This window comes from Myotis davidii, unplaced genomic scaffold, assembly GCF_000327345.1.
Source record: "Myotis davidii unplaced genomic scaffold, ASM32734v1 scaffold2782, whole genome shotgun sequence".
Taxonomy (NCBI): Eukaryota; Metazoa; Chordata; class Mammalia; order Chiroptera; family Vespertilionidae; genus Myotis; species Myotis davidii.
In genome coordinates, this window is record NW_006293227.1 from 42,010 (window position 1) to 55,634 (window position 13,625).

At 40.8% G+C, this 13,625-nt stretch overlaps 1 protein-coding gene across 1 annotated transcript in view; it reads left to right on the forward strand.

Annotated features, from left to right (window-relative positions):
- CHD1L (chromodomain helicase DNA binding protein 1-like) overlaps positions 1-13,625 on the forward strand; it is a 45,701-nt gene that overhangs the window by 6,508 nt on the left and 25,568 nt on the right. Inside the window, 6 exon segments of the mRNA XM_015565963.1 lie at positions 2,269-2,387; positions 7,098-7,260; positions 8,549-8,704; positions 9,412-9,504; positions 11,089-11,185; positions 13,445-13,518. Of these exon segments, the coding sequence (XP_015421449.1) occupies positions 2,269-2,387; positions 7,098-7,260; positions 8,549-8,704; positions 9,412-9,504; positions 11,089-11,185; positions 13,445-13,518 (702 nt within the window).

Here is a 13,625-nt window from a genome sequence, read left to right on the forward strand (position 1 = left end):
CCATGCATGCCTGCTTGCTGTGTGGAAAAACCTAAATATCTGGTTCTTCACAAGGGAATAGGACCTAATCTGTTTTGAATGCTAATTCATTCAGGCTCACAGCTTTATACTGTGGCCACTTTCACACCTTATCTATGACCAGTGCCCAACTTCAGCTAGACTCTGTTCCTGGTAATCCTTAAATGTGTCCCTTGCTCATCCTTGCCAGTTCCTGTGTTCTCTTTGGACCCCCAGTCTCTCTCCACCTGTACCACCCTCAGAAAGTGAATGGCCCTAGGTGTCTGTTTCTGTGCCATTTTCTGGGTTTTTCACTGTAGCCTCAGAGGAAGAGCGCTTCCCCTTTGTAAGGCCAACCTCTGCTCAAGATCTTTTTTCTAATTTTTTAGGGATTTTTATTCCCATGTCCACGATCATTCCAATATTCTGTTTTACTTGTATATACATTTCGTTTTTTAAGTATAAATTAATGTAGTAGAATTACAGAATGTTTACAAACAAAGAGTTAAACAAAATCTTATAGCCCTGACCGGTTTGGCTCAGTGGATAGAGCGTCGGCCTGCAGACTAAAGGGTCCCAGGTTCGATTCCGGTCAAGGGTATGTACCTTGGTTGTGGGTACATCCCCAGTGGGGAGTGTGCAGGAGGCAGTTAAATCGATATTTCTCTCTCATCGGTGTTTCTAACTATCCCTCTCCCTTCTTCTCTGTAAAAAATCAATAAAATATATACATAAAAAAAATCTTACAACTTTCATTTTATTATCTTTTGAGTGGTTTACACATTTGTGCAAAAGGATCTAGGCCTATCTTATTGCAACATAATCATCTTTATTATTCAAAATGCTGTATAATATTTTATAACCTATAATTGGGCCTATTATGATTTTTTTCTATTTTAAATAATGCAGCTGGAAACATAGGCAGACATACCTTTAAAAAATATTTTGAATTGTTTGGCGGGGGGGATTGTTATACCATGCTATGCTACAAAATGTGCTCTGGCAGCCAGTGACTTCCATTTTAACAACCCAGAGGATGTATCTTCCAGACATCCATAACATTTGGTCCTATTCACCCCTTCCTCATTTTAGCATCATACTTTTTTTAGCTGTTGTGACACCCTTGTCTGTTTTCTTCTCAGTCTGAATCTCAGCTCTGCCTCTATGACCTTGACCAAGTCACCTAGTCTTTCAGAGCATTCAGTCTCCTTGTTGGTAACATGAGCACAACAATAATGTCTCTAGTAAAACCTCGCTATCATGGACTAATTTGGGCGAGGGGGGGCGATGTCCTTTAATGCTGAAAGTCCGTTATATAATAAAGCAGGTTTGCCAAATGCCTATGATAAAAAATTGACAAATCAGTTCATTTATCCGTTTTTACTTATTTGACACATTTATATAATTAAAATTAAGTATGTATGAAAAGTTTGAGTTCACAGGAAAGTTTTCTATAAAATTACTGTCATTTTAAATGTATACTGAATAGGTGGAGTAAATGTGTGCATTCACCAGCCACCACGAGTAAACAAATGCACACGGTTGAGGTGTGGCTTAGCACATGTCGGAACTTCATTAAAACTGCTGCAGCCTCACGCCAGGAGACAACAGAACCAGCTACTCTGCATGTGATCGCATGCTAATCATTCCCTGAACATTGTTTGCGAGTGGTGACGCTTAGATTTAAAGATGTAGACGATAGTTGTAGATACGTAATATTTATTAATGTCGGTGAAATTACTACAGTGTTTTTTTTTTCCCCAACACATGGCCTATTCGCTAAAATTTGTTAAAAATAACAGTGAATTAGTAACAAAACAAAACCTCTGTTCATTTAATTATAAGCAAATCTTGGTTAAAACCATTTTAAAATTAACAGGGTGTTAATTTTCACATAGGACATACGGACTGGAAATTTCGTCCGTTAAATCCGAAGTCCATTAAATCAAGGTCTGCAAAATCGAGGGTTTGCTGTACTCACCATATTCTGGTAGATTAAGTAACGTACATAAAGAGCCAGGCTCAGTGTCTGGCACACAGTAGGTGGTCCTAAATGTTTCATTTTGCTTTCTGTCTCTGGCTCTTTCCTATCTTGGGAAAAATTCCTTGTATTTTAAGTACCTTATCTGGATATTGTCACACGTACATGGTAGGCTCTCAGATAAGAAGGCGATTGGAGTGTGTTCCTAATAGATTGGGATGAAGATCCATCTTCCCAACAATACCCACAGCTGTGTAGTGCGACTGTTGAATGTGAGATATGTGTTTGAGTTACACAAAACTGAAAGCTTGGATTTTTCTCTCACAGCTTCCATTGGAGCGTTCTTGTTGTGGATGAAGCTCACAGGTTGAAAAATCAAAGCTCCTTGCTGCATAAGACACTTTCAGAGGTAAACTCACAGGCTAGTTTTAGTTTTTAATGTAACTTCCTTATAAAAAAAATCCGTGTAGGCTTGCCTAGAGCCAGTTACGTTGAAAACGTTCTTTCAGTCACATTCCTGCAGAGTTGAATGAGCATTTTGGGGGTGACAGCAGGTACTTAATTTCGTGGGTGACAGCAGATACTTCTTCTTCCTCTAGTCTGTTACAGAGGAGATGTTTTCTAAAATCTGGTTATCCAGTGAAGAAGTAGTAAGTTTCTACACCAATAAAAGACATTGTATTTTTGGAAATGTTTCAACCCTCTCTTTAAAGGGGCAGTTTCTTTAAAAAAAAAGTTTTATTATAATTCTTCTGTCTGCAATAGCAGATACTATATCTGATATATCGTACCCCCTTCCCCATATACCTGTTAAAAAAAATTGAGCAGTTCACATGGAGTCACAAAGAGACTGATCTCATGCCATTGGATATTACCCTCAGCCTTTCTTGTCTTGGTCATACTCATGAGTATGACACCCTTGCTCTCATTTCCTTCTCTTGATCTCTGACATCGTTCTGGCAAAGCAGATGAGAGATGTTGTTACAGCCCGAGGTTTGCTGTCTCCCGAGGACCCAGGGGAGCAGCTTGTGCATGTGCAGTGCCCGTCTCCGTAATCAAGTAAAGGCTTGTTCATTCATGAGACCACGTGTGCGCATTTCTGTGACCGTCCTTGAAGTTTGGTCCCTGTCCTGTGAGCAGTTAGTAAATCTAGAGGTCATTGGAAGAGAAGCCTGGATTTTACACTTACTGGCTGAAAGTTACAGTTTTTAGCATTTTCGTGCGGATACGGCCGCTATCCATCATTAGCTCAGTCACAAGATTGCCATCCTGTGGTGAGTCCCTTCCTGCTTCGTTGTCCTTTGCCTTCTTTTTAGGGACGTGTAACAGTGTCTGTCTTCCCCAGGAGGTTTACATATGCTGGTGCCTAATCTTACAAGAGACCGCCGTATACACTACCACGTTGGTTTACTGATTTGCAAGGGGAGAAGAAAAGCAGGTGTAGAAAAGAACACTAGGCTTGGAGTGGGGAAACTCAGTTCTGTGGCTGGCCTCAGCGATTAAGGAAGGAAGTTGTTCTCTGTCATCATGCATTCTTTTTTTAAAAATATATTTTATTGATTTCTTACAGAGAGGAAGGGAGAGGGATAGAAAGTTAGTAACATCGATGAGAGAGAAACATCGATCAGCCGCCTCCTGCACATCTCCTACTGGGGATGTGCCCGCAACCGAGGTACATGCCCTTGACCGGAATCGAACCTGGGACCCTTCAGTCCGCAGGCCAACGCTCTATCCACTGAGCCAAACCGGTTGCGGCATCATGCATTCTTTTTAGGTGAGGTTTAAAGTGCAGTTAACGCATTGGTTGAAAAAAATGCATTTACTAGTACTGATTGGGCTGAGAAGTGGGGAGGTTACTGCCTTTATTCTCCTTCCTAATATCGTTTTCAGCTTGTTTATAAAAAGTTGGAAACAACCTAAATGTGAAACATAATTGATTGTATAATTTATGCTATATTCATATACTGCATTTACAAAGTAAGTTTACCATGAAAAATTAGGTAGAAGGATATTTAATAACATAGAAAATATTTGTAAAATATTTTGTACAAAAAAGTTTACAAAATATTATACATAGCCCTCGCCAGTTTGTGCAGTGGTTAGAGCATTGGCCCAGGGACTGAAGGGTTACGATCAAAGGCACGTACCTTGGTTGCAGGCTCGATCCTGGCCCTGGTCAGGGTGCATGCGGGAGGCAACCAATCTGTGTGTCACTCTCACATCCATGTTTCTCTCTGTCTCTCCCCCTCCCTTCCACTCTCTTAAAAAAAAAAAATCAATGGAAAACTATCCTTGGGTGAGGATTAACAACAACAAACAAACAAAAAAAAGAGTGAATGAGACAACAAATTACATGTGTGGAAGGCATACAGGCTATCAAGTAAGAAGGTTAAAGCAATAAACTGGTCAACAGAATAGTGTTTATATAATGACAGCCTCGGTTTTCCATGCTACTGTTGCCACCTGGCACTTAGTGAAGGGGTTTTATTCCCTCCCTAACTTCAGGGGAAAATCTCTACCTGGGGAAACAGCCTTTTTCGGAGAGGTGACCTTGGTTAAAACACATAGTGCCAAGAAGCTGAGCAAATATGTTAAGAACAGTATGCCATATATGCCAGGTCCCTTGAAACAGCAAGGATGGACTGGCTCCCGGCAATATATATGTACACAAATGAATTGTCTCTGGATTTTTTTTTTACCCATTTATAAGTTTTGATGCCAAAACAGACATTACTTTAAATAAAAATGTTAACTTATGTGATAGTGTAAGTTGATTGTAGTGACCAACAGCCTTGGTTTTGTGACCTCATATCTCTTAGGTCATCTCATCTTTTTGCCTGGTGAACACACATTGCAAAAATCTGGTCTGGTTATTGGAAACTTATTTTTGGTCAGTTCCCATACTTGAAATACTATGAAAACTTTGCCCCAAAAGTAGACCAGGCAAGAAGGGGTGGACACTATTAGACATTTTAAAAAGAAACAATATCTTGGAGGGAAGCCTGGGGAGGGTGGGTGGGAGGTGATAAACCAAAGAACTTATATGCATTTGTGCATAACCCATGGACACAGACAATGGGGTGGTGAAGGTCGGGGTGGGGGAAAGGTGGTGGGCTGGAGGGGTCAATGGGGAAAAAAGGGGACATTTGTAATACTTTCAGCAATAAGTATTTTTTTTTATCGATTTCATAGAAGTGGGGGGGGAGAGAGATAGAAACATCAATGATGAGAGAGAATCATTGATTAGCTGCCTCCTGCACACCCACTACTGGGGATCGAGCCCACAACCTGGGCATGTGCCCTGACTGTGAATTGAACTGACACCTCCTGGTTCATAAGTCGACACTCAACCACTGAGCTACCTTGGCCTGGCGACAATAAAGATTTTTTAAAAAATAGTGTTGTGCCCTAGCTGGTGTAGCTCAGTGGATAGAGCATCAACCTATGGAGTGAAGGGTCCCGGGTTCAATTCCAGTCAAGGGCACATGCCCAGGTTGCAGGCTCGATCCCTACTGCCGTGCAGGAGACAGCTGATCCATGATTCTCTCTCATCATTGATGTTTCTATCTCTCCCTCTTTCTTCCTCTCTGAAATCAATAAAAATATATTTTAAAAAAATAAAAATAGTGGTGTGTTTTCAGATTGGTAGAATTCATTACTAGGGTGCTGTTCTAAGAATGTCCACAAGACGGCACTATTGCAACTTTTCCCTGCAGGACGAGAGCCTTCTAGGTCTATCAATAGGGATTTCTTAGACTGGCAGAATTTCTTACTAGGGTGCTGTTCTTAGAATGTCCATAAGAGGGCACTATTGTCACTCCTCCCTTTCTAAGGTGCTGTTTTCAGAAAAACAAAAAAACAAACAAAAAGAATACCAAAAAAAGCAAAACATATTCAAGTCAGTTTTAATTGATTGTGTTACTTCATCTATTACCTTTTCTTATGACAAAATAGTATCTTCTTTTTTTTTATATTTTATTGATTTTTTACAGAGAGGAAGGGAGAGAGAGAGTTAGAAACATCGATCAGCTGCCTCTTGCACATCTCCTACTGGGGTTGTGCCCGCAACCCAGGTACATGCCCTTAACCGGAATCGAACCTGGGACCCTTCAGTCCGCAGGCTGATGCTCTATCCACTGAGCCAAACCGGTTTCAGCAAAATAGTATCGTCTTATGACTTTCTCCCAAATCAAAATATATGAAGACAAGATGAAAGTAAAAACCCCCAAATATTCTACTCGTTTGTATTTATTAACATTTGGTATTTATTACTACCATATCCTTTGCTATGCGCATATATATATATATATATATATCTATCCAAACATATATTTGCATAATAACATATTTTAAAAATTAAAACAATACACATACATAGGATATGGCTGTCCCATTTTGCTGTACTATTTAATTCAAATGGTGTACGTTCTTGGTAATGTGAGGTCCGAGGTTGTTTTTTGCTTGACCATCAGGTCTGTAGTTGCTGTTTCTCCTAACCTTTTACTTCATTAGTCACTTATTCTTGGTGTTATCATCTTTGCCCAAAATGGAAAGACTTTCATTGCATTTTGGGCTGTATATGACCCTGTGTCTAGAAATGTCCGGAAGTCTTGATGTGTTACATGTGATCCACTGTGAAGTTTTATAAAAGGACATTCTTTTAATATAGATTTTGTTTGTGCTTAGAGCAGTGGGGCCTGCTGCTATAACTTTGGGCTTTTCAAACTGCATGGATATATGCTGTGTACCTCTGATGCCTCAGAGGACTCCCCCACATAGGTGATAATATAGCTTGAATCCCCACGTACATGGAATAATAATGACCATGTTGAATACTCATGTAGTACTTCAGAGTTCACAAAGTGATTTTATTTACATTCTTACAACGGTATCTCCATCATAATTACTATCCCCTTTTAATAGTTGATACTGAAGAGGTATTATTTCCTACGTCAAACAGATAGTATGCAACTTGAACCTGAGCCTTTTGATTTCATGTCCCCGTGGTCATTCCATTAAATCATATCTCTGTTTATATATGAGTAAAGGTTGTGATAGCCAACTCTGCCTTGCTTTCCAATGTTATAGGTTTTTTACTCTATTTCTTTATGTATTTGAGTTCTCAGTAGTCTTCAATCTCCTGCTGACCGGCACTCCCATCCAGAACAGCCTCCAAGAGCTCTACTCCCTCCTCAGTTTTGTGGAGCCTGATCTCTTTGCCAAGGAGCAGGTGGAAGATTTTGTTCAGCGTTACCAGAATATCGAGAAAGAGTTTGAGTCAGGCAAGTGCCCTTCTGACAAATTGTTCCCAAGAGGTCTGGACCCAGAAACTGGCCTCGTGCAAATAGGTTATCGATAGAAAAGAAAGGATCGATAACCAGAGGATACCTTCCAGGAGGATAAAGAGCCACACCAAAATCAGATGTTGGTAGATTTCTCATGTTGTTCCCAGTTGTCTGCTATTCATGACTCTCTTATGTGTTACACGATTCTGCATGAGGGCTTCTTTGGGTGAATTTTGGAAGAAATAGAAAGTGTCTGCTAATAGTCAGACTTTGACATATAATTTCTGTAAGGACTTGTTAACTTGCTGTGCTACTTCCTGAGGCAGAACAGTATATGGGTGCGGCAGCCCTCCACTACTGTTCAGCATTCCACAACTTTGGCTCTTCTGTCAACATTGCCCTGAAACGAAAAGTCTGGGATGGCCGTGTGCTGGAAGCGACGGAGGAAAGCCTTCCTCATTCATACAGTTGGCTGTTGTGGGCTTCTTCCTCGCATCTGTGCCCCTCTGCCTCATAGAATTATCTGTATATCCCTATGATCTTATGCCAGGCCGATCATTCAAAACAAATGGTAGGCGTTCTATTAGTGGGTATGAGTATACTCGGTGAGTACGAATTGGAAAGGCTTCTCACACAAAAATCCCCACCCCTCAGGCTGAGGATTCCTTGGGGAACCTGCTCGGATGTTGGTTGCTCATGTTTAGGCTTGCCAGATAAAATATATGACACCTCGTCAAATAATACATGGGGCATACTTGTATTAAAAAATCATCTGAAATTCAGATTTAACTGAAGTCTTGTATTTTCATTTGCTGTATGTGGCAACTGTACATGCGGTGTAATGCCAATTTTGGCTAATTTTGAAGTTTACCACACTTAGGGGAGGAACAAGGGAGTTGGTGTCAGAAGAACTAAGTTTGAATGCTAGCAACAGTCGCATCTAGCTGTGTGACTTTGGATAAGAAGCCTAATTTTCCTGAGCCTCAGGTCATTCTAAAAATGGGGAATACTACTTACGTGGCCTGTGCATTTCTCAGATGTTATGCTGATCAATGAGATTATCAGTAAGAATCAAGTTTGTTCGGTATTTCTAGTTCTTCAGAGCTGGTAATGATTTCAGAAGGAATTGGGAAGAACCCAGTGAAGGAAGAAACACTGAAAAATGACCATATTGGCTTAGAATGCAGAATGGGCATGAAAATGAGGGGGAAAAAATTGCTGTTTGTTCTCTAGTAATTGGTCTTACTTCTATCCCACACTTCCTGTGTGTTTTTTTCTTACACAGCAAGTGAACTACACAAACTCTTGCAGCCGTTTCTGCTGAGGCGAGTGAAATCGGAGGTAGCTACGGATCTTCCCAAGAAGACAGAAGTAGTGATATACCATGGCATGTCAGCACTGCAGAAAAAATACTACAAGGCCATTTTGATGAAAGACCTAGGTAATCAGAGGGCACTTGCCTATTTGGTCTTCATGCAGGGAAATATTGTATAATCACACTCACTTTGTACAGCAAGACGATGGGCTGGAATTTTGTATTCTGAATATATTCAGGTCAGCTACAGTGAAACTGGCTGGAAGGAATAGCTCCAGTATAACTCAGACTTGATTGGCTGTTGCAGTTGTGAAATTCCCTCCCCCACCTCTCCCACACTCAGTTTTCCTTATTGCAAACACTTGTAGGTGTTCCAGTTATGCCTTTAATTTTCCCACCCTCTTAGATATTTACATTTCAAAACGTTTTTGTTGAATCAAATTCACTGGGAGGAATTGGGAGTGAACGGGAGAGATAGGAGTGGAACACTCTCTCTCTCTCTCTCTCTCTCTCTCTCTCTCTCTCTCTCTCTTTGTTCCTTGGCTCCTGAGCAGCAGTTAAAGAAGGAAATTTAGAATTTTCAAAAGAATAACCAAGTGCTCCTGAGTTCAATTTATAGTTAGTGTCCTTCTTAAAACAAAATGATGGTTAAGGAGACTTCCTGTGGATGTGCTGTTAATTCTTGATGCGATTTAATGAAATTTGGGAGGTTAATAGAGGTTTGAAAGATATATTATTAAAACGAATAAGATTATGTATGGAAACATAGAGGGTTTCTTTTTTGCTGTTCAGTAATTCATCTCTATTTCTCTCTCTCTTTTTAAAAATTCCAGATGCATTTGAAAATGAGATGGCAAAGAAAGTTAAACTTCAAAATGTCTTATCCCAGCTTCGAAAGTGTGTGGATCACCCATATTTGTTTGATGGTAAGGCAGTTTTTTCACTTACTTCTGTTAACATTCCTGTGGCCAACATGTTGGCAGAATTCTTCAAAAGAATTGCCTGTATTTAGTGTCTATTTTCCCTCCACTTTATTAATATTTTTCTGTTGATGTTATCTAATATATTGATCATATTCAAATTTCTTCAGTTGTCCTCTATAATATCCCTGATGGCTACTTTTTTTTATTATTATTCAAGATCCAGTCATAGATCCTGCTTGCATTTGTCATGTCTCTGTTTTCCTGTAATTTAGAAATATCTCTCACTTTTATTGTGGTGGCCATGTTTTGTCTTTCGTGAAATTGGCAACGAAAGAATCAAGGCCATTTGTTTTAGGGGCTGTCTTACAATCTGGATTCATCTGATAATATTTATATAATAAGGTGTCCCTTTGTCTTGAACTTTGTCAGCCTTTCCCCACTGTTTTTCCTAGCTTATCAGTGGTCTCCATGTTGCCCAAACAGTGGTTGTCAGTTCACATTCTAATTAATCTCTCCAAACCTTTGACACAGTTGATCACATCTTTCGTGTTCTTCACATGGGTTTCGGGGCAGCACTTTCTCTTGTCCACCTGTGTTATGTCTACGCCGTCTTAGCCTCCTTTGCTGTGTCCCTCTTCATTTTACGGACGTCTGTCAGTTCCCTCGAAGTGCTGTGTTAGCTGCATTCTATGCATTCTGATATGTAATGTTTTCATTTTCATTCAAACTGTTGTGGTTTTTTTAATTCATCTAATGCAGTGGTTCTCAACCTTCTGGCCCTTTAAATACAGTTCCTCATGTTGTGACCCAACCATACCATTATTTTCGTGGCTACTTCATAACTGTCATGTTGCTACTGTGATGAATCGTCATGTAAATATCTGGTATGCAGGATGGTCTTAGGCGACCCCTGTGAAAGGGTCGTTTGACCGCCAAAGGGGTCGTGACCCGCAGGTTGAGAACTGCTGATCTAATGGGTCGTCTTTGGGATAATTCCAGGACTTCTGTGTCTGCGGGGGCTCTAGTAGGGATAGGAACAATGCAGAAGGTTTGCTGCAGTAATTTTAAGGGAGTCTTAGCCAAGTAGCACTATGAATTGTTTAAAAACATCACAGCATCTTAATTAGGTGCATATCAGAACTTTTTTTTTTTCCAAGGAGGGGGTGTTGGGAACATGTACATTTTGAAAGCAGCCCTCCAGGTTAACCTGACTGCCATCCCCAACTTGAGACTTAACTATTGTATACAACTAAGCCTATTTCTTAATTTGTTTTCTAGATACTAAGTTTGGGTCTCTTTGGCCTTTAGCATCTCCCTGTGCCTCAGCATCCTAGAGTCAGTTTGTTCCTTGGATAAACATTTGTTAGGCACTTTGGGTGTGCCAGGCTCTGTGGTAGATGTTAAGCAGCACCAAGATGATCATGCAAACAAACAATTATAAATTGCCTCAGAGAGAGACGAGATGTGGGCCCATTATCTAGTGGAAGGAGCTGGGCCTCTTGCTGTAGCCTGGCCATGGGTTTCACCATTCACGGAGTCTGGCCTGACTGGGGAGACACTATTGAGAGTGGGTTCTCTCTTGTCCAGGTGTGGAACCAGAGCCTTTTGAAATTGGAGACCACCTGATTGCGGCCAGTGGGAAACTTCACCTGCTGGATAAGCTGCTGGCGTACCTATATTCCAGGTAGGTGGTAAGCTCATGTTTTGTGCTCTGAGCTGGTGACTGTTAAAACCAGTATAATCAGGAACTCACCGATTTCTTGAGATTAATTCCAGTATTGCAGTTTTCAAGACCCTGATTCAGGTTCTACCTATGCAACGACACCTCCTACTCCCATTCCTTCCCATCCTACCCCATCAACTCCATAATCATCCTTTCCTTTCTTGAATTATTACAGCACTTAGGGCAGTGATGGCGAACCTTTTGAGCTTGGCGTGTCAGCATTTTGAAAAACCCTAACTTAACTCTGGTGCCGTGTCACATACAGAAATTTTTTGATATTTGCAACCATAGTAAAACAAAGATTTATATTTTTGATATTTGTCTTATATATTTAAATGCCATTTAACAAAGAAAAATCAACCCAAAAAATGAGTTCACGTGTCACCTCTGACACGCGTGTCATAGGTTCGCCATCACTGACTTAGGGTCTTAATCTAGTACTTGGCCATGCACTGCCTTAATTGGTGTATATTAACCAAATCACTCAAGCTATATTGTTTAGTTCCACAGGGACAGAGATAACATCAAGCATTTCTTTTTAATTGCCTGCTGGTACCTTGTATTGAATTGGCACATAGTAAGGCTTAATAAATATTTACTTTTGTTAACCCTGTGATGTTTTATTATTTTTTTAATGTTTTTTTTAAATTGATTTCAGAGAAGAAGGGGGGGGAGAGAGAGAGAGAGAGAGAAAGAGAGAAATATCAATGATGAGAGAAGATCATTGATCGGCAGCTTCCTGCACACCCAACACTGGGGTTCAAGCTCGCAACTTGGGCACATGCCCTGACTGGGAATTGAACCGTGACCTCCTGGTTTATAGGTTGATGCTCAACCACTGTGCCAAGCTGGCCGGGCCTGTGATGTCAGCAAAATCTTGGGAGGTTCTACCTCAGAGACATGAATTGGGCCTTGGGAGACCAGGTCATTTCTGGAGCCTCTAAAAGTTCAGCTAAGTGATCAATAGCCTGATGTTCAGCCGGTAGCTGATCCTCCTAGTCCTAGTCCCCAGAGGGACAGAGTAGTCTAGAGAAGTCCTAGCTTCCAAAGAATTTAGAAGTTCTTGGGACTATTTCCCCAAGTGGGCCTGAACCAACCTAAAACCTCAGATTTGGCAAAAGCACCCACCATTCGGAATGTGCTAGTCAAGTAATTGCATGTCTTAGTATATTCTGTTGGCTCCGATATATATATATTGTGAGTGTGTTAGAGTTGGAGAGGATCCATAAATATCTTCTCTCTAACCATTTTATTTCATAGGTGTTGAAACAGACCCAGAGTGGTTGTGTGACTTGTCTAAGGTCAGCCAGTCCACAGTTGGTAGAGATGGGATTAGAATTGAGGTCTTCAGCTTCAAGTTTAATGCCTTTTCCTCTTTGGGGCTAGAGTCTTGAAGGAATTCTTTATAATTCTTCCTGTTGTACCCATTGCAAGCTCAGATGAAATGAACATATTGTTTTGACAGTGCCAGACTTCTTTGTGTACGACAGCTTAAAATAACTGATGTCATGGGGCTCTCGACTTGACTTCATTCTCGGCTTACCCCATTTTGCCTCCTCCTCTCTTCACTCCTCTTCCTACACATAAGTTTTCTCATGTGTCTTATGGGATATCACCTGCCCCTGGCTTCTCTAATGCTTGATAGACTTCAGCCAGCATAGCTCTAGAAGAGCGATAGTGACTTTGCACCCTCAAGTAGATGCAGATGGCTGACCCCAAACTCTTCAGTGTTTTCCGGTTTTTTGGTGCGTTTGCATTTTGCATCTTACTCTTCTAATGTCTTTTATTTGCTGTTAAACTAAGATTTTCTTCCCACTTGGTAAATTGATCTTAACAGAGCAAGGCACCTTGGTTATCCTAGGGCTGCATACACTCCCTGGTGCACTGACACATGTCCCTGGGGGGCATTCCCTCTCTGCCTCGAGGACTACTGTGAAGGATATGGCTACGTTTGGACCTATGTCCTTCCATAAGGCATTTAGCATTTCAGAGGCATGGTGCACTGACACATGCCCCTGGGGGCATTCCCTCTCTGCCTCGAGGACTACTCTGAAGGATATGGCTGCGTTTGGACCTGTGTCCTTCCATAAGGCATTTAGCATTTCAGAGGAAATCTCTGTAAATGATTATGACGTTTATACTTCTGCTTCAGCATTTCATTTATTTATAAACTTGCATTCTTTGGTAAATTTTACTTGAAACTTTTCTTTTTCTTTCCAGGGGCCATCGAGTTTTACTTTTCTCCCAAATGACCCAGATGTTGGATATTCTCCAGGACTACATGGATTATAGAGGTGACGTCCCCTGGCCACTACATTTCTCCAGCCTTTTTCGGACTCAACAGTCCAGATAGGTTCATGAAGAGTAATTGAGGGTGTGGGAATATTACAGAGGAAAGCAT